At 40.4% G+C, this 21,141-nt stretch overlaps 2 protein-coding genes across 2 annotated transcripts in view; both read right to left on the reverse strand.

Annotated features, from left to right (window-relative positions):
- LOC135939659 (titin-like) overlaps positions 1–15,892 on the reverse strand; it is a 129,067-nt gene extending 113,175 nt beyond the window's left edge. Inside the window, exons 1-15 of the mRNA XM_065484147.1 lie at positions 15,761–15,892; positions 14,008–14,178; positions 13,276–13,398; positions 8,047–8,228; positions 7,719–7,966; positions 6,822–7,075; positions 6,241–6,438; positions 5,996–6,181; positions 5,575–5,703; positions 5,393–5,515; positions 4,970–5,176; positions 4,768–4,917; positions 3,358–3,537; positions 399–582; positions 207–337 (exon numbers count right to left, since the gene is read on the reverse strand). Coding sequence (XP_065340219.1) covers positions 207–337; positions 399–582; positions 3,358–3,537; positions 4,768–4,917; positions 4,970–5,176; positions 5,393–5,515; positions 5,575–5,703; positions 5,996–6,181; positions 6,241–6,438; positions 6,822–7,075; positions 7,719–7,966; positions 8,047–8,228; positions 13,276–13,398; positions 14,008–14,154 — 2,442 coding nt within the window. The 5' untranslated portion in view covers positions 14,155–14,178; positions 15,761–15,892. The remainder of the gene's footprint in view (positions 1–206; positions 338–398; positions 583–3,357; positions 3,538–4,767; positions 4,918–4,969; positions 5,177–5,392; positions 5,516–5,574; positions 5,704–5,995; positions 6,182–6,240; positions 6,439–6,821; positions 7,076–7,718; positions 7,967–8,046; positions 8,229–13,275; positions 13,399–14,007; positions 14,179–15,760) is intronic.
- A 1,774-nt stretch (positions 15,893–17,666) lies between these two features.
- Rcd-1 (Required for cell differentiation 1) lies at positions 17,667–20,850 on the reverse strand. The gene is made up of 5 exons (XM_065484616.1): positions 20,698–20,850; positions 20,064–20,259; positions 19,834–19,949; positions 19,457–19,775; positions 17,667–18,592 (listed from the first exon to the last, which is right to left on the reverse strand). Exons 2-5 carry the CDS (start codon positions 20,244–20,246, stop codon positions 18,317–18,319), a joined length of 894 nt encoding a protein of 297 aa, XP_065340688.1. The 5' UTR covers positions 20,247–20,259; positions 20,698–20,850; the 3' UTR covers positions 17,667–18,316.
- Between the last annotated feature and the right edge of the window lie 291 nt (positions 20,851–21,141).

Below are 21,141 nucleotides of genomic sequence, written 5' to 3' on the forward strand. Positions count from 1 at the left end.
AAAGCTCACCTCATCAAATAAGGTTAAAAACCAATTTTGAACAAAATGTCAGCTATGTATTAGTAAATCAATATGTAAATTTTAGGCAATTTTTCTCAAGACTTTGTAGATCGCCTATTGCACAAATTTTGTGTTGGGTCAATGGTATAGATCAATTCCAAATATTTTCTGTAGGCGATAAAATATTGAAGTAAAAATCACAGTACCTCAATGGTGTTTTTGAAAAGGGCGATCAGCATCTGCAGGAGCAGGTGGTAGTCTGCGATCAAAATGGCAAAGCGCTGTTTCAGCTCGACGAGTTGTTTGATCAGTCTTTCCCTCTGGTTCGCCGACTCTCCTGTGAACAAAAGCGTCAGTAGGGTCTGGACTCGCGGAGCGAAAAGCGAAAGTGGTCGTGCCTTGCACTTGAAGCGTCTCCACCGCGTTGAGACGCAGTTCAACCTCTGCCTGCGCCCTCTGGGTCTCGGGCACCACTCGCGACTGCCGGTCCTCCAACAGACGCACTAAAATCCGCGGGTTCGTCTCCTCCGTGTCCAGAATCGGGTAAAGCTGCGAGTCCAGCCGGGACACCCAGTCCAGAGTCTGCAGCAAAGACAAATCGTGCAATTTACAGAGGAATGTGATTATCGTTAATTGGCCAAGTCTATTTTTGTTTCGAGGAAACAAATTAAATCAAAGCTCCAAAATGGTGTGCAGTTAATCAAAAAATTCACTCTCACCATGTACGCCTGGCCCACCCACGTGAGCACCGTTCGGGTAGTCATTTTTTTCACGGATAAAATTACGGGAAGCGATGAATTTTGAGCCGATGCCGATCAATGCTAGCTTCTACTTTGGTAAAACTACATTAACTAAGCGCCGAGATGAAGTTGTCGCTTCCCTTTGATATTTGCTGGCAGCGGTCTTGCACGAGCTTATATTTAATTAATGGGTCATTCGTTCGGCAATGCTCCCACTAAACGCCCGGTTTTAAATAGCCGCCATCTCCTCGGCTTAATCCGAGTGCACGTTGCATTACACTTGTCACCGGCGGATTTTGAAAAACGGAAGACATGTGTTTATTGCACCACGACAAATCGACGTATTGTCAAAGTCAGCCAAAACGTGTAGTGCCAGTCAATAACAGTAGCAGCAAGAAGGTCACATTGTTTTGTTCAGTCGATCGGTGTTTATCACAGGTCAATGCGCTTGCAAGTTTTAAATTTGCACTGAGACTGAAGAACGCAACAAAGCAAACTTAAAGAAAAAATATGATTGGTAAGTTTTAAATTAAAAAAATTTGAAAAATAAAAATTACTAGTGAACACATTCAAGGGGAGTGAATTGTTTGATTAACTGCACACCATTTTGGGGCTTTGATTTAATTTGTTTCCTCGAAACAAAAATAGACTTGGCCAATTAACGAAAATCACATTCCTCTGTAAAGCAGTGCGGAAAATGGTGATAGATTATTTTTGCCTTTACTCGAAATACTTTATAAAAAGTGGGAAAGAAGGTTTTCGTTTAAATTTACCGGAAAATCGGCTCCAGAGTTTACATGCTAATCAAGCGGCGAGCCCTGTCTCCCTATTGAAAATCAGGATTTATTTACCTCATAATTCGCACACTCAAATCATGATGAGGGTGAAAACATACAGTACCTCTGGATAAGGTAATGGCAGAAAAAAAATCCATAGTTTTCCCCTTATCATTTCAGTGATTGCCAGTTATGTTAGATTCAAAGAATAGTTTTCCACTCCTTCGAATTCATTCATTCTAAAAGGCGTGTATTTTAAAACATATTTTTGATAAATAGGGCTGCGCGGGTGATAGTTTTTAATTATTTGTAATAAAAGTCACAATTATTCAATAAATTGACCTAGAGACAGATTTTAAGATTTCAATTAATCTATAGAAGTTTTCGTTTATTGCCAAGTTTCAAAATTGTTTGCATGTTTTTATTCAATTTCAATCGATGTACTTTGAAGAAACGTAAACGCCGTGTGCGAATGCGAATTGACGCTCACGATACCGTTTCTTTTAGATTGAAAACTTATGCAGCCCGCGCAACTCCCTTGCCGAGAAATTGTCTAGCTAGCTTGCTTTATTGCTGTTTCTTTCAAGCTTCAACCGATAGATTAGCCGGTCTAAACTGAGCTTGTGCAAAAATAGAACATGATTTATTAATCCGGGATCGTCTCAACTCCCTTCTTGCATCTGCACTATCGATCCAATAGCAAGAACTATGGCTGCGTGAGTAAATTTTTTGTCTTTTAGATCTTTCAATTCTAATCTACAACACAATTATAATTCGGAAATTGTCTCTACACCCAGCATTAATGAATATATTAAATATCGTTCCTGTTTATTTAAAATACGTGTTAAATAGTTTAGCACCGATTTTACTCTCAATGGATTAAAATCTATAAATACGAGAAAAATTTAGCAATCTTATCAAACTTAATTGGCCTTGTAACGATGTTTGTCTCTTCCTCGTCAGGTGCAGCTCCCCACGTGATGTAAATAAATCGTATCAACGCGTCATCCAGTGATACAAATTTACAAAACGTGAATATGATCCAATCTGACATGATTAAAAATAGACCGCTATTCTAAGCTGGGAAGTACTTTCGCAGTTTCTCAACTTCATTGAGCAAAGCAGTGAGGGCAAGGGAAAATTGAATTAGTTGTGAACACGCGAGGTAGCTTGCTATTTATATATTCGGCCACGAGATGGATTCATCCATCACTGAGCTCTTTTAAACTTGAAAACTGCGTTTTTATCGAAAAAAAAACCTATTTGCTATAAATATCTTTGAATTTTGCGTCATCAAAGCATCTTCAGTCGTGCCCATGGTTTTTATTCATCTCATAGAAGAGATTTTGTTAAGCAACCATAGTTTGAGTTGTGTTTGTTTTCATGAGTAAATTAATGCAGTTAAGTAACTTTTCTACATTGAATTTAGGTTTTCAATTTTTGAACTATAAAAAGAAAGTTTTCTGAAAAAAGGCAGGTTTTGTGAACTGATTATTTTACCAGGGGAAAAATTGACCTTATTTGCCATTTTTACTTTTTGAAAATTCAAAAGATCAGGCACCCAAGAATTAATTTTTGTCTCCCCATTTACTAATTTTTAATTTTTTGTCTCGTCGAAACAAACCATTTCTTGTATAATGAAGGGGCTAAAATTTTAGCACATTTACGTGCCTTTAGAATTCGAAAATATAATATTTAAACTGACTAAATTAGACCTTAGAGAGGCCTGAACAGTAGAAAAAATCGCAACTTACTGTCAAGGTCTCTAAAAAGTTATTAATATATTTGAAAGCCCAACAAAGCATGCAGGAAGTCGAGCAAAAGAAAAAGGATCCGCTTACCTTTGCAATTTCCATGGTGATTTGCTGGAGCTGGGCCGAGTCGTGGAGCAGGGCTGCCTCCCGCTGGCGCCACGCGTCCCACGAGCGCTCGAGGCCGGCGTGGCGCGCGCGCTGGTGCTCTAGCGTGCGCTGGACGTAGAGCCGCGCTGCGGGCAGGGCCAAGTGCGGGTCGTCGCTTTCCTGAAACCGACAACGCACCAAAAGACGTTTCATCCATGCGCTTCCAGACGCCGGCTCGGCACCCGGCCAGCCGGACAGAAATAAACACGCGGCCCAGAGAGCGCTTTCTAAGCCCCAATCTTTCTCTGCTTGGATTGCGTGCGGCCGCCATATTTATATATTTTTATGTAACTTATATGTGCATATACGCAAGTGTCCGTAGCCCTCGATCCCGACCGATTCGTTGCCGCCAGAGTCTCGACAAATTTAGATGGAAAACCTTTGGTTTCGGGTTTTATTCTGGGCTTTTCCCGTCTTAAAGTAAGCATTCGCAATGCCAAACAAAATATTAGACGTTTCAAAATTAAATGGTCCTTAGCTGGCTCAAAGAAGTATTTATTATGGTCTAACCCTATAAAACAGATTGAGACATCCGCTTCGAGAGGTCATAAAAACTAAATATATTAAAAATCCTTTAGTTTCCCTTTTGTGAATATCAAATTTTCAATATTTTTAGGAGCTACGCAAATGAACTTTACATTTAATCAAACCATATGACGAAATATATATTATTTTCAAAACAAAAAATAAATATACTCGCACACTTACAAGGGAACTCAATACAAACCCATGTGGGAAATGATAAAATCCACTGAAATTTTGCTAGAATTTTACTCTCAACACTAGTCAATTCCTTCTATGCGAGGGAAATAGATTCCCTTTTAATACATAAAAACTGTGTCTGGTTGAAATTTAAATAATCTTTAGTGATCCAGAGAGAAAAATCGCTTTTGACCGGAAGCAATTTTTTTAAGCATTAAAACGTCCGCGCCTGCCAACGCGAATCCTCTCAGCAATTACGCGAAAGAGCGGTTTCTTTTTCGATTTTTTCCCTCGCTCACCAGCAGCAGAAACAGATTTTTAGAGCACCCTCACTTCTTAAATCACGGCTTGAAATAACTGCCGCTTGCGAGTGCGTAATGCATAAAAGAAGCGCTCATCGCCAAAAATCGAGCGTTTGTAACCCAGGACCCAGATGTACCACTGTTTCTCATTGCGGACCATTCAATTTAATATATTATATATAAAATAATAACTGTCAAAATTGGAAATGATATGTTCGTTGGACTCCATTGTTAATTTTTTAATATTATTCATTCTTGACTTAAATCTTGGAACATCTGGTAAAATTGGATTTGATTTGATGGTGATCACTTGTACGCAAGGGTAATAAAAAGTGGCACCACTCACCTCTTTGGCGTCGTCTAGGAAATTGGTGGCATGCGCCTGGAGTTGCAGCAGCGATTGCTGACACTCGAGCCAGAATTCCTGCGCGATTGGCTGTTTGCCTTCTCGCCGCTCCAGCGACGCCGACTTGAGAGCCTCTTCCGCCGCTTCCATCTGTCAGCAAGAAAGAGTGAGATAGCTCGGAGGAATCGGCACGTGGTCGAACCTGCTTGGACAGCTTGATGGAGAGCGAGTAGAAGCGGGACAGCCGCTCGGACAGGTCGGCACGCCTCACCAGACAGGCCTCCAGCCGGTGCCATTGCTCACGCAACTCGGTCATCTTTTGCCAGATATCGTCGCGCTGCTCCGCAGACAGGTGGTCCACAAACTCAGACGCCATCGAGTTCAGCGTCGCCAAATCCACGGAACGCAGCTGTTTCAACATGATTTTGAGCAGCTTTGTAGTAAAATCTCGTGTTTTGAATTATAAAATTCTAAGGAAACCGCGTGAAAGATAATTTTTAAGCTTATTTTGAGTAAAAACGTCGGCCGAAATGCTCCCATTTTAAAATTTTACAAGTTGAAAATCCAATAAATGCATGATGTAATTTTTAGATTGGATTTGTTAAAAATTTGCTAATTCTCCCACCTTCATTTTGTCACTTAGAGCACTGTGGCTGTCCTGGAAGCTCGTCGTTTGTGCCAGGTTGCAGCCCAAGTCCTGGTGGCTCTGCAGGAACATGCGGCCCTCGTCGTCTAGCCAGGTGCGCAGCTGACGGAAAAATCATGTGAGAAATGGATTTATGATCATAAAACGGTGTTAGTTAGTACCTCGTTGTACTTGTCCAAGAACTGCGTGAGCGCCTGAGCCATGTGCAGGGTCGTCTCCTGGTGCGAGGCGCACTGGTTCTCGATCAGTCTCTTCCTCCTCTCCAGTTCGTCCATCACTTTTCTCACGACCTGAGCAGAGAAACACGTTAAACCTGACTCTAAGATATAATAAAATAACATGAAATTGCTTGAGATATTTAACTGACCTTTTATTTTTGTATGGAAAGGAAATTTACTCTAGGCTCTATCTTTTTTTTCTTAAATTAAAAAAAGATAACTATGTTACGTAGGGGTAGGCAAACTTCTCTGCTTGAGTGTTCAGCAGGTTGCTGAACATTCTCGTTAAGAAATTTTTAAATGAATACTTGATTTTTGTTCCATCGATTTTTTAAATCAAACTGACTGATTTAAATTAACTAACGTTAGTGGCGCCATTCCTTGTGGTTTCCTCAGCTGCCAACAAAAGCTGCCCTCTCTCGATGGGCTCCTTGGTAATCTCCTCGAGGGTGGTGAAGAAATGCAAGTGCACCTGGGCCAGATTGGGACTGCCCAACGGAATGTCGAGGGACGCCAGGTCGCTCTCCACCTGGTCCATCCTAACCTGTGCCTGTTTTTAACTCGTGATTATTACTCGTGGAATCTACAAATTCTACAATTGGCACGAACCGTGTGGGCTTCGATGAGGAAGGAAATAATTTCGATCCTGAACTCAAGAAGGTGCAGGTACTCGGCGCTCAGGTTGAGCACGAGGAAGGCATGTGACGCCAGGTTGCACCAGAACAGGTCGAGTCGTCCTTCAAAGTCGCGGTTAACATTGAGCCCGTCGTTCGACTTGGTGATTTTCAGCACTCTGCTTTGCAGCTCCTGAAAGAAAAGGCCAGGTACAACCAAAGGTGGCAAAACTTTGTAATTTCCCCGTGTGAATTGTTCTTAATAAATTGGATGCAAAAAAACTATAAAAAATACAAGCTTTTTTCCAGATTCAAAATCGTAAAAAAATTTATAGTTTTGACAGAGGAATGTGTATAATATACACAATATATTATATTGAAACTAGAACAAGTTATGCCTCACTCAAAATCCCTTTTAGCCCGCAAAAATGGAAAATTTGGGGTTTAAGCGGTTTTAGCAACGGCAGTATCGGTCAAAATAACACACAAAAAATTAAAAAGAACCAACCCCACGACAGCTTTCTGCTGCTATTGGAAACATTGGCTCAGTTACAATAAAAACCTTTTTGCACTTACCCTGGCCTCAGCGACAAGTCTGTGGTGCTCTCGTAGCAGCAGCTCAGCGCTGGCGGCATTTTCGCCGAGCTGCTGGAAGCCGGCTAGGCTGTCGCGTTTGACGCGCAGTGCTTCCTCCACCTCGGCAAGCTCTGCCGACAGTGCGGACACAGCGCTTGCCTTGATCAGCACGTCCTTCCATTTAACCCACTGCTTGTCCAGGTCGCGTCTCTTGTCGTGCAGCGCCTCCATCCATAGCTCCACCTGAGCGATGGCTACAACCAGAAGAGAATTTAACTTATCTTGACTTGATGTATAAAAAAATTAATTCTTTTATAAATAAATCGCTGCTTAAAATCTGAAAATAGGGAACATTATTTAGGCGCGTTTTTATTTTTTTAGTCTATGCTGGGAAATGCACTGTAAAATTTTGCTTCTTTCCTTGTTTGACACTTTTGCCAACTCGAAATATATTTTAAGCCATTTTTTGCCTTATATGGTGGTTAATTATTTTTTTGCACAAATTATATGTGCAATTTTTACTATTTAAAATTTCATCAGAAAATAGGATGGAATCTAAGGTTTGTGAATTTTTATAACAAGGGGTATCATCACAGGGACGTGCGAGTTGTAGGGTTGTCAATATTTCATCAACTCGTATTTCTATTTTCGTTTGTGCTCAAAGATGAGTGTAGTGTAGATGGACGTTTCCAACGACCATTGATACAGAATTTTCTGCAGCTGCCAACACTGTGATATGAATTTTAATGCTGATCCAAGGACCAAAAGAGCTGTTGGAAATTAATTTTTCCTCTGAAACATTTAACTAATAGCCGTCCATCACATCAGTGCAGAGAATAATAGCCATTTCATAATTTATTTATAGTTTTCTTAAGATCTCTTGTAAGTCATTTTTACCTGATCTAGCCTCTGCTTTGGTGTTTCCTGGGCTCCAGTTGTCCGATCCGTCCTGCTCGATTTCCCTCAGCTTCTCGAGGAGAAGTTTGCCGTTGAGAAGGGCCTCCATGAAGGCCTCGAGCATGGAGCGTCGGCGCTCGTTCATCTCGGCTATCGTCTTGGACACGACGTCATTGTCGCTCGGCACCACCGCCTGGCAGAAGATTTCTCGCATCGGTCGCATTCGTTCCACGCAGCTCTCGGCACTCCTGCAATTTCATGCTCCAATTCAGCGATTTCGTTCCCTCGTGCGCGACAACTCCTCTTGGCGCCGTTTCGCTAATCTCACCTGTGGTAATTGACGTTGAGGACAAGCAGATTTCGTCTCTCGCGGAACAGTAGGCTGAGGTCTCGCCACGCCTGAGTCAGCGAGTTGGCCATCGCTGCGTACACGTCGGGGTTTCCGTTCGTGCTGGCCAGCTTGGCCTCGACCTGCTGGCGCAAATACTCTTCTGGAGACTCATGTGTCGCCTGCCAAAGCCAATCAATTTTGCAAAGTTAGTCTTCAAAGCGGAAAATCGGAGTTTAAAAACACCGCTGGAACGAGAGGGTTTATTCAGTATACTCGGCCTAATAGACTTATTAATAGCCTCGCGTCACGCGTTCGCAAAATATTGGTGGCTCCTTTACTCCTTTGAGCATGGATTTCAATCAAAGTTGCCTATATTCAGAACATTCATGGGGTATTAAAGAATATAAGACGAGATCGTCTAAGTGTTGTGCGTCCAATTCGTTTTCAATTGATGAGCACAAATCGCGCATTTTAAAAATTTTGAGTTAGGAATAAAATCGTTTGCATACCCCTAAAACTGTTTTAAACTGCCAAAAAATCTTATGAATTTCCTGGCGTAGCTGTCGCAGCTTATTAGCTTCCCGGCGGCTGACCTCGTGACCAAAAATTAGCCGGCTGGCGCGGCTGACTTCATTAGTGCAGCAAAAAATATTTTATTTTCACTCCTATTGGTTTTGGAAACCATTTGCAGTTTTCAATATCAAATTGTCTAAAATTATGACTGATTTCTTGAGAAGAAAATTAATAACACGACTTTTTCTTCATTGATGTATGTGTGTGTGTTTTTTTTTTAATTAGACTCGACTAGTTTCAGCGAATCCAAATTCAGTCCAACCTACTCCAAGAGATAAAAAATACAACTCAATGTAAAACTCTGAAATCAATATGAGTATGAAGTCTTGTTATTCTTTTTCCTCTCTAGAATACAGCCAATTTAAAGTGAAACCTCAAAAATTATTCACGACCAACCCGGTCCATTGAAAAATCAATGAAATATACCAATGAAAACACAATTTTGGTGTGTCTTTGAATTTTCACAGCTAAGCTTCAACATCTCTCCGTCCTATTTAACTTTGTAAAATGCCATGTTAAATTAACCTCCTGTTTGCATCTAATCTGGTCTGCGCGGTGCTATTCAGACACAAATGTTTCAGCTACATGTTTGCTTGCAGAAATGCAGAGGTTCACCCTTTCCGAAAGAGAAATAAAATTAAAGCTGCTACAAATTCAATTTATCTTCTGCCATTTATTGACAAAATAATTCTCAGTTTTGGTTCCCAGAGATCGGCAGTACTGTACTCACTCTCTCATTAATTAATTTTGAGCAACATGAGCATTCGTTAACGGTATCTCTTAGAATTGCTTCACTCGTGCAAAAACAAAAAACAACAGCAAGCGCGGGGCGTGCAATTGCATTTTTAAGTGGTTTAAAATTACAGGCAGACATTCGCTGTTGTCCCTCATTAGGGAGTCTGCGTTGTTTGCTTCTTTAAATTGACGTGAGCGGCTTGACGGAGCCAGTGGGAGCTCTCAACATGTCATTAACACATCGCTCACGTCCCGAAGACAAGCAAAAAGACGATGCAATCACAACAAAGAGTTGGTAATTTTTCTGCCAAAAACGCGCGGTGCTTCTTCAGAGGGGGAAATTGCTGCGGAGACGCGCGGACGGGGACAGGTGCCAAGATTCCGCGAAACGCGTGCCAATTAAGAAACTTTTGCGTGGCGACACCCCGTCGGACACAAAGGCCAATGATGGAGTCGGACGGAATCGGTTATATTCCCATTTTTCGCGTCCGCTCGTACACTCTGACGCCGCCGCGCTGTGCTGTGCATGTTTTAATGAGCCCGCGTGCATCAGAGACCGAAATAGAGCGCGCGATCCATGATCTCATCGGCCTACTTCGCCTCCTAAGCAGAAATAGTGCCCTCTGGGGTTGCCACGTCCCCTAATCCCCCTTATTATCATAATCGGTGGTTTTGTCTTTTCGTCGAGAGTTGCAGCAACAAACAGATCGTGATTTAGCGTTTTGGGTTGGGCGTTGAAAGAGCAGGCCATATTTTTCTCCACATGATTTACGTTTGAAAATGTTAAAAATCGATTATATCCAAGCCCATTTTTGTATTTAAATAATGTTTATTTGGAAAATTTTCTACTGCATAGTTGATATATTAATTATTGAAAATGTATTAATCGAAGCTAGAAGTAGAAATCTCGCCTTGCCAATAAATTTTGGGTCACGTGGCCACCAGTCATCGTGACTTTGGCTAACAAGGAAACTCTTAAGGATGTCACGTTTTAGTGGGTGGTGAATTATTGTATTAAAGAATTATTTAACTGTGTAGGAAAGATCACCAGGGTAAAATTAGTAATCCGACGCTCTTGGCAAACTAAGGTGCTCAGGAGAAATAAAATCCTACTTGAACTTAACTTGAAAAATGCTTAAAAATCGAGTTTTGAAGCCAATTTTCGTACAATCCTAGCGATCAAACCCGATGAGACAGATTGATGGATGCGTAATTTTTTTCATTTCTAGAAAAGACACCATTCTGTAGAGGTTGGCCAGAAAATTGCTAGTAGTTAGCTTCAAAATGGCTTAAAAATTGATCCATAATTTTTAAACTAATTGGCAAGAAAAAAGCTGATTTTTCAGCGATTTCGAAAAATTCATAGTTTCTGCATACCTAAGTAGTTTTAAAAATTATCAAAACAAATTTTTGTGCTGGCAGCATTAAAAACTACATGATAGGGGAAAATTTTAATGCCTCCTTAAAATGAACTCTCTTCGCCATGTTTTTAATTAAATACAATTTATTGGGATAGATTAATGAATAAACACTGCTTGTCGTTGGAATGAAATTATTTGAAAATAACCATCGACAATTGAATGGCAACAAGCATTTTCAAACTTCAAAGTGCCAACAATAGTTCAACTTAGGGGGCCTTCAGTTTTCTTATACATAATGCCATGAATTACCATTCAATCGATTTGTAATATTTAAAAATATCTTCACATTGAATAAACAAAAAAAGTATTTTTAATCAATTTGGAATTTTCGGGCATTTATCCAACCTTTTTTTAGTAGCTAGTATTGTAAAATAAGAATTTCCGACTGTTGAAATCACTGCATATCCGTCAGGCTACACAAATCCATATATTCACTACCTAAAATATATATTATCCTATGAGGTTTCTTGTAAGCTGCACCAGCCGACGGTTAACAAGCCAAAGAATCGTAAAATTCCAGAGAAAAAATTAGCCCTGGATTGGACTTCTGGACAGTTAAGCGCTATCAAATCTGAACTACACTTTTAAAATAAACTTCCAGCCCTGCCATCCGTCGGTAAAAATGGCCAGCGCTCAGATAAGCTGATTTATCTAGCCATGCACCACATCAAAATTTTGTGACTGAGATTTTCTCTAGGGAAACAGTATAAGCAACGCAAAAATTTCAATAATGAAATTAATTTTATTTTCTTCGAACTCTGTTCAGCACATCCCGTAGGCTATGATCTAAACCGGATGGCAATAACATCGCCTAGCGGATAACATGGGGCAACAGAGAAGCTTGGACCGAATGAGAACATATTTTCGCCTTCCCCGCACCAAAGTCTTTTTACTGAAACGCCAGAAATTGTCCCTTAAGCCGCAGGAAAGGTGCGAAAACCAGCTAGAGGTGAATCGCCCAGCCCGTTTAGCATTTTAAGACACTTTATTGTTAATATTTTGAGAACTAATCAAATTGATATCTTGGTCAATCAGCGAAATTTCCTCACGACGTAAGAAAAAGCATCGCTGGCTGGAGAATCTTGTTTGGTAAGCATAAATAATTTTAAACCCTCAGCTTAAGTCCGATAGCTCTTTGATAAAGCGCTAGCGTGGCAGCCCTAGCCGGCCTATAGTATAAAAGAGTATGCACGCTCATACCGCGCGCCGCTTTTTATACACGCATATATTTTCTGGCTCATTCTCCAGGCAGGCAGGCGGCGTGGGTCAGAAATGATCTCGCGGGCCTTTATGTCACGCGGCTTTTATGTTTGACTAGCTCGCTCGCTTCTGCTATTTGTTTACTCTGCTATCTTGCCTGCGAGCCGAAACACGCGCACCCAACAGCAGCCCAAGAGTTAAAACGGTTGAGAATCCATCCACGCGGGCACTGCTCACCAGCAGGCCTCTGTCCGAATCATAATGGGACCGTTCCACCCCCATCCTCCAGTCTGCAAATGGAAATACACATGCTGCCTTTTGCCGCACGTACTATTTGGCTCTTGTTTCAACTGAAGCCAGTCGAGAAAGTAGTTTTTTTAATCTCTTTCGTAAATTTGCTTCCTCAAAATGGTTTGGCTTATAAAATTTGTGAAATTAACTTTAAAAGTTGATTGTATGGATTATAAAGCATCAAAAGCAGGATTCATTTGTCTCTTTTAACTATTTTTTATTTACTTTATAAACCAAATTTATAATATATTTCTTATTTTTTTAGATATTTGATTTGTAATATTTAACACAAGGGTGCTACTTAAGAGTCAAACATATCACGAGGAAAAAATGAAAGCGAGACTTATTTCGAGCGGAAGCGTTTATTGAGAGCGGCGCCAGGGCCTAAAACGAAGTCTCATTGCTGCAAATGATGAATTAACGCATTGAGATGCTTGCTTCAATTTGATAAGGAGAATGCAGTGGAGGTTTTAACTTATCAGCTGCCTGACGTAATGGATTTGAGACTGACTGCTTAATCTGTCTGCAGACATTTTGCAGCTGACACACAATTGTTATCTCGACTCCGCAACATTACACTAAACTTATGGTGTGTGTGTGTGTTTTCATTTTGGAGGCAAAATGTTTGATTAAAACTGTTAGTTGATTTTTTGGTTACCCGTGAATTGTTTTTTAATTTATGTCTTTTAAGATCCTTTTAGTTAAGAAAAATGAAAACCGTTTTAACTTTCTTGATTATAATACGCTCTAATTAATTTATGCATACTTTTCAATGATATTTTCAACAGATGTAGAGAAGGAAGAACAAATAATTTCCCTTTTCACATATTATATTTTAAAGCACTTTTTAATAATTTGCAGACCGATATAATTTACTAAAATTTGTGATACTGATGGGAAAGAATCACCTTCAATTGCTAGAAACGCTTCCTCACCTTCGTTAATTTCTGATTGTGGGTCACGATTTACGTATAAGTCACGGATTTGGATTGGGATGCAAACGTACCTGCAGATCCTTGATCAGCTTGTCGTGCACGCTCAAGAAGACGGAGGCTTGCTCGAGATTGGCGCCCAGTTGTGTCAAGGGCGGCGAAGTGTCCAACACTTTCAGCTGCACCCAGTCGCCACTCTGAGAAATCAAAATGCCAGTCAGTCAGACCAATTTCTCAGAAGCTGAGCGCCATAAACGTTTTATTTATACTCGTATTAAATGATTTCCAACTCTACCACAGCGACTGGTTTAAAATGGATTGTGAAACATAGGCATTTTAATGCAGGTTGCTTTTTTAGTTCAGGAAAAAATTTCATTTGGTTGAAAAACTGGATCAGGAGAATTGGGATTTACTCATTTTTAATCTTTCTGAATTAAATTTGCTGTAAAATGTTTACTACATCTCGTATCAAACGCTTGAACCGTTCAACAGTTTTACAAATTTTTATCCCAGTTAAATAAAAAAAAGATTCATCTGGTGTATCAAACCTTGATCAGAATTTCTTAGAACAATAAAATGAAAGATCTAATTCAAATTTTTATTTGGAGAAAGCAGCTTGCATGCAGCTATAACGATAATGGAATATTAATTAATCGAATTGTGCCCGTGGCACTGTGAAGCCGATTTGGAAAAGCCTTTTAATCCGTCGCGTATATAATTACGCGCATTCTGCTCCATTGTGCTTTTGAAAGCGTATTTTGTGCTGACCTGTGCGTATAATTATGAGGTGGGAGTGGGGGCCTTACCTGCAGAAGGGCGATGACCACGGTATTGTTGCCGCTCTTGAGAGCGATGGTGCTAATGGTGGTTGTGGCGGCGGCCGTCTGTGGCCTGGGGGCGGCCAGCCCCAGCAGCAGGGCGGCGGCCTCCTCGTTCATCTTTTCACCGCTCATTCATGGCACGATTCACACACAAAACTGCACAAATGGACAACCGAAATTTAAATTTAAGGGGTAAATTGCTCTGCTGAATTTAGGATAGTAAGTTTTATTAAAAAAGGATCCATAAATTAAACAGTTATCTAGTCCCAAAAACTTTTCGGTTGATCTAAAACGCTACGAATTAATGGATACAATTTTTAAAATGTTTTTAAAAATTTCAAAAATTATTACTGTGGTTCACAAATTGAAAAATAATATGTAAAAAACCTTTTGTATAAGAAAAATTTTGTATGAAGTTTTGTTTTTTCAATATAACAATGAAACAAAACGCGCGGAATGTGTTTTTGAGTTTCAAATTTTTGGCTATCCCCGTTTTCAAAAATTCGCTTCTCGTGGAATTTTAGGATATAAACGCGGCCGGGATGTCAACAATTTGAGTTGGAATTCCGCGTCATTCTTGAGTCAAGTCGAAAATCGAGGCCATTGTGCCAAAGTTAAATTTAAATTAGAAAAAACTGAAAAGCGGGGACTTAAACTCGGCTCGGCGGGAACAACTTTCTCAGAGGTTGCTCAAATGCATTCTCTGCGAATGAGGAGCATCTGTCAAGTTATTATGTAACTCGCAGGCCTTGAGAACAGCTGTGGATCGGCAAAAAATGAATGGGGCACTACGGTCGAAGATCAGATAAACGTTCAATCTGAATTTATAGCGCCTAGATTTTTACCGTGCCCAAACGTCGTAACTAACTATTTTTTCAGACAAAATTAAAATATCTTGGCTCTCTTTGAAACAAATTTAAATCAATTGCCCATGCGAAATTTTGGAAAAAATTTGGTGATTTTGCGAGGGAAAATAAAATCAATTAATTATTATTATTTGATCGGTTCATCTCTTTCGAGATGGGCAACCCCCTGACAGCGAACAAGTCGCCCAGTCCAGAAAAGAACCAGCTCATCCCCGCATAGGGGTCTTTTATTGAAACGCCTGGACATTATTATTCTTCCCATAAAATTATTTCACGCATGTTGGAAAGGTGCAAAGCAACAAGCAGCGAGTCGAAAAGCTTTCGCAATCCTTCCAAATCCGTATGGGATCGTCATTGCAAAATGAAAGAGGATCAAATAATGCAGTCGCTCGATCTCAAAATTCGCTTGGATTTTTACATAATTTGCAAGTGCACTCAACAATGCAAGCAAACGGCTTGGTGTTCAAACAAAATGAAAATATAAACAACTGAAGTTAATATTTTTCACAAACTCAATCCAATCATATAGCACGCGCCTCAAAGAGATTTTAAGCAAGAGTAAATAAACAAAATTCCAAAAATACTTTTCCCTCACTTGTTTACAATTTCGGAATGTAAACAAATGTCATCTCGCGAATTCCTGTTGGGGGCAACACCACAAATCGACAATGCCTAAATTTGCACCCGCCAAGATCAAGATTTCACGCCTGACTAAAAAAAAAGCCGGCTTTTTCGGCGGGCGGCGCACATCGCGTGGAGACTTTTCTAAAACTTGCGCCGCGAAATTAGCACTTTTCCCGCACGCATAGGTCCAAAAATGTTAATTGCACATACAAACACATCGGGGCACGAACACAGAATATTTTACGCACAGCAGGAGCGGCGGCAGCGGCGGCTAAGTCGGTGCGAGCTGAAAAAGACTGACTACGCGAGTTAGTTGGTGAGTGCACACACAAGCCTGCCTGGCGGGGCACACACACCACTTCGCCGGATTTTAACGCGACCTCTCTCTCCGCTGCTCGCGGGATCACGAAATCGGCGCAGACGCATATTCACAACATTGGCTCCCCGCGTGCGTGGTCCCGTGCTAAAGCGGACCGCATTTTTCCCTTTTTTCAATATGTGCAAAAAATGATCTAATCCTGTTTGTTCCACCCACACCCGTAAAACAAACATAATTTTCATTCCATATAATTTGATTAATTTATTTTCACTTATTATTAAGAATGATTCTGGATATTTGGTTGAATGCTGATAAAACAATTGTTAATTTGTTAGTCAACAAGACAAAAAATAGGCTTCTGATAACAAAAAAACACGTCAAGTCAAATCCTAATCTGGACTTAATTGATTAGATGAAATTATGCTCAGAATAATTAATTTATTTTCCTCCATGGTCCAAATTTGACTGTCAGCTGTGAGCCATAGAGCTCCGATTAATTTTTAAGCGCCTCATTTATCTCCAGATTTGTATTTGAAATTTTTCCTAAACACATCATGCACAAAAAAACTTGCGATTTTGCCATTAAATTTTTTATTGCGATCATGTCAAATTTTTACTAAGCAAGAAATTCTTGTAAAATTTATTAGAACCAGAAATAACAAGTTTTTCCTCATTCCAAGGATTTGATGCGAGCAGCTGCATTGTTCATTGAGAGATGCGTCGTGTGGGAAAAGGAGCGGGCGCTCCCATATATATATTATTTTATCTTGCGCACAGCACAGCACAATTGGACAAAAGTGGCCGCCAAAAGTGGCACACACAGCAGCAGCAGACGACCGTTCACCATAAATGTATAAAATGCAAACTGGTCTATGCCTTGCCGCGCGCAGCCGGTTTGCTTTCACGCTCTTTGCCCAAGTGTGTTTGAGCTGCAACCCCGTGCAAGCGCGGCGAATTATTTTTCGCATTCGGCGTCGAGGGGTGCATGTGAGGCCTTCAGAGTTGTTGGGCCCTCCCTTTGTTTGTCGCCGAGATGAGAGACGGCACGGCATGACTCACGGCGGACTGCGGGTGAAAGCGAAAGCGTCAGACTTTTATTTAGCACGCGCGGCGCTGGCCCCAGCAAATGGCTCAATTTAGGCAAAATTGCGCCAAAGTGCGCCGGACAGGTACGCAAGGCCGCCCGACCCCAATGCGAATGTTCAAGAATTTGCCGTTTCTCAGGAATCACGCAAGCAGGCACCACGCTGACTGGTCCAGCGACGAGATTTTTAATCCGATTGTGTAGTATCGTTAATGGAAAGGCTCGTTTCAATTTTTCGCATGTCATTTTATTATCAACTCTCCTATAGCATATACAAATGCTGTTAAATAAATTAGGGATTTTTTAAATATCCAATTGATATACCATCTTCGATTTATCATAAAAAAAGTTAATAGATACCTGTACTCAATAAATAGAGCAGCTGAAAATCCAGTTCTAAATCCGTTGATCTCAATTTTTTCCACAGTGAGGAAAATATTATATTCTCGATTTATATTCAACATTTCAGTAAAAGGAAAAGATTTAGGAATGTTCACTGGTCCTGAGTGGTTATTTTTTACTTTTTCCTTGTGCTTCAAGATGTTAAATTTTAAAATAGATTGGCTGATGATTCATTTTAAGAACTCTTTAATTCAATCCAATTTGATTTAATAATTTATCCATTGATTCGTGTGAATTTATAAGGCTAGAAAAGAGGGGAACCGTCTTAAATTTCACGGCTGCTGCCTTTGTTGCTCAACTGACCATTGCCTTAGGCTGTTCACTGGAGCACGGAAGTGAAAGATAGTAATTATTGCTAAATTTACTACATCGTTTTATTTATTTTTCATTCAAATCTTCCAGAGCACAAGCATAATTAGTTTTGAAATGTTGGACAGCTAAGGTTAAATTCAATTCAAATTTAACTTGACATAAAAATTCTCCATTGCAGTCAGAAGTATAAAAGAGCTACCCAGCAGATCATTTAGTATTTACAAGCAACCGAACTTAAGAACAACAACTGAAAAATTGCAGAGTAGTGTAGCAGAATAAAATGCTTAATTCACAATTTCAAAACTCATTACAGTGAGTCGTAACGTAAAATGTCCCTTTTAAATCACAAATATTGCCGCCGTTCTTCGAACGAGGCGAGAAAAATGAAACGATAAATTCCGCCCGACTATCAGCAGAAAATCAATTTCTTCAGGTGAATGGCGATGTACAGACAGACACAGCAGCTGCACTCCCCACAAAAGTATTTTCATACTAAACGCGATGAGACCATCCGGTTAGATTTGGCAAATCTTTCCACTTGTCAAATCAAACACCAATAATCTATACGAGCACTTCTATCCATCTCCCTCCTCCCTACCATCCTAGCACTGTTCTTTCAGCGGCGTGATGATTTCGTGCACAAATTTGCAATGTTTTGGCGAACAACTGAACTAAGCTTAAACAGAATCAGGCCAAGTTGACCGGGGCGCTGAGGGTGACACCCAGGCTGTTGATATCAGGAGTTGACGTCTCCAGGTTCTTGAGCAGCTGTGTCAGCCAGTGCTTGGTGCTCTTGTCGTCGGCCAGGCACTCGCCAAAGGTGCGGTCCTTCAGCTGGTCTGGCAGGCACTGACGCAAGGCCTCGCGCGCTCTCGCGTTGTCGGACAGGCGCAGGTAGCATCTCACTACGTGCTTCAGCAGACGCGACGACGGCTCCTTCGCCAGGGACAACACCATCTTACCCTGAAAATACAATTCAAGTTTTTTCCTTAAGTACTATTACAATAAGAGAAATCATTAATTTTGCACTTGAATAGGACTGTGAGCTTATTTTCTCTAAAAATATATAGGCAATTATGGTCTAGACAAAAAATAAGGATGTATTCGGATACTTGTTGAATTTATTTATTAAAGATATTGTTTCTGCGATCTATCAGAGTGATTGTGAAATATTTTTGTGTCTGTTAATATGTGAATTCTTGAAATTAATGTAAGCCAGCAGGAGTTTTTGATTTGCTAAAACGTCTTTTTATAATTAAATCGACGTATTTTATCAAATTTTATTATAAATTATGACGTTTTTCACCTCAATGTGTGTGAATATGTAAAGAATGTTCCAAATTACTCTAAACGACCCTTAAAGAATTTATTCCTGGTGCTGGCATCCACTTAATCATGATACTCTATTGAACAATAAAATATCCCCTGGGGTTTTCCTTACAAGATTGGACACTACACACCACAAGAGATTCCTTATGAAAACATTTTAGAAGTCTCAGCCAGCCACACTGCGCCATAATAGCCGGCAAATTTATGGGCACGTGTTCAGCCGCCATGAATCTGAATAAGCTGAGCCGGCTGCCAGTGAAAAAAGGTCGAAAGTTAAAAGTGTATGCGAAAAATATGTCTTCTGGCTCTTCCGGTGGTTAAGAACTATTAAACCTCATTATCAGTCGAGCCAGCCACCAGTAAAAATGACCAGCCACTACCGGGCAAATAATTCGGAAAAGCTGGTCCTTAAATGTCGCGGCTGAGACTTCTAGAAAACATGTAATTTCCTCTTTCCGTAATCAAGTGTTGGGATTTGATCTTGTGCCAGATTCTTACCAGAATCATGGCGACATGTGAGAAGCGGTCGTAGGTCTGACAGATGTAGCTGAGGCCGGACTCGTCGAGCAGGATCTTCTGCAGAATGAACGTGGCGACAGTCTTGCTGAGCTCAGAGCCACTCTCCATTATGCGAAGGCAGAGCGGTATGATTTCAGTGGTGAGCAGGAAGGTGATCACCTCCTGCTCGTCAGTCTTCACCAGGGCGCCGATGACTCCAAGGGAAGTCAGCCGCAGGTACTCAAAGGGACGTGTTTTGCTCACAGTGTACAGGAAGGGGTAGAGAAACAAAGGCAGGTGGGCTTGCAGAAACGCAGACCTGTCAAAACAATAAGATTTTTTAACATTCTATATAATAATCTCTATGTCTTTAGTACCTGGTTTCAGGATGGCTGGCCACGCACTGCAGGAGAGCCAAAGCATTGCAAACCCTGTTTGACTGGTGAGCCGTCAGGGTGGCAGGGTTTATAGCTGGGTAAATATTGATAATTTCCTGAAAGAATATAAAATTTGTATCTCACTGTGTCACAACATAAAGCAAATTCATGTTTTAATAAATCAGAATAATAATGAACAAAGAAAAACTCAAAGTCAATCCTTTTCTCACCTGAAGGAGGGAAGCAATAGTGCCAAATGAATGCCATAGCATGGGCGCCAGGTCATGTACGGACTCTCGCTTTTTGCTTAGCTCAAGCAAAGCGTTCTCCCTGATTTCAGGATTAGAGAGCTCCACGATCCACTGGTAGAGCCGCTCGTTTTCTGGGCTTGACTGCTGCTGAGAGGCGGCCATCGATGTGCTCTTACTGGAAACACGTTTTCAAATTTATTTAGTTTCTAACAATTCAAGATTACTTAAGCTCTACGTGGGCATACTATGTAGCTGGTCAGGGTAAATTAAGAATGAATTTACGGTACAAGTTATTTCAATCACACAATGGAATTTAATTTCCCCCGGCTTTAGAATTGAAAAGACCGCAATTTAAATTGTTGTTAAGTTAATTGAGTAAAAAAATTGATAGCTAGGATTAAAACTCGGAAAATGATACCTTTTCGAGTTCTTTCATTAATTCCATAATTTTCTTAAATTATAGGGTTTCAACGTTTCACGTAATGAAGTTAAACCATTCCAACACTACATAGTTTTAAGAAGAATGCAGTCATCGATGGACTGTGTGCACTGTGTGCTGCATATGGAAATTAAAATGTTAAAATTTCCACGGGAAATCATTAGGCACCCTTACAATTTTCTCGCAGGGCAGCTAAGAATATAATGCCGAACTGAATTAAACTTCGATGAAGCGTCCGCGGGCAGTACTTCAGCCGTAAATACTTGATATTTCGGAATTCAATTTTCAAGAAGCGTAAACACATGAAAGACTGGGTTCACCTTTTTGGGAAGCAACGAAGCAACAACAGCGACAAAAAGGAGCAGCAACAGTGGCGCCGAACTAGACTAAAAATTGAAAAACAGGGCGCGAAAAAGGTTCTATGAGGTATGAGTCCAATATCCAATGTGGCCATTTAGCCCATTTAGATTCTTACAAGATACAAGATTATTTGCTCAAATATGTGATGAAAGTATAAAATTAGGGTAATTTCGGTCATATTAAACGATTGCAAGACATGTTATAATTTTTAATGCTTGCAATGTGGTTCTAGTTTTCTCTTCTGCTATGATAAATTTA

This window comes from Cloeon dipterum, chromosome 3 (assembly GCF_949628265.1).
Source record: "Cloeon dipterum chromosome 3, ieCloDipt1.1, whole genome shotgun sequence".
NCBI lineage: Eukaryota > Metazoa > Arthropoda > Insecta > Ephemeroptera > Baetidae > Cloeon > Cloeon dipterum.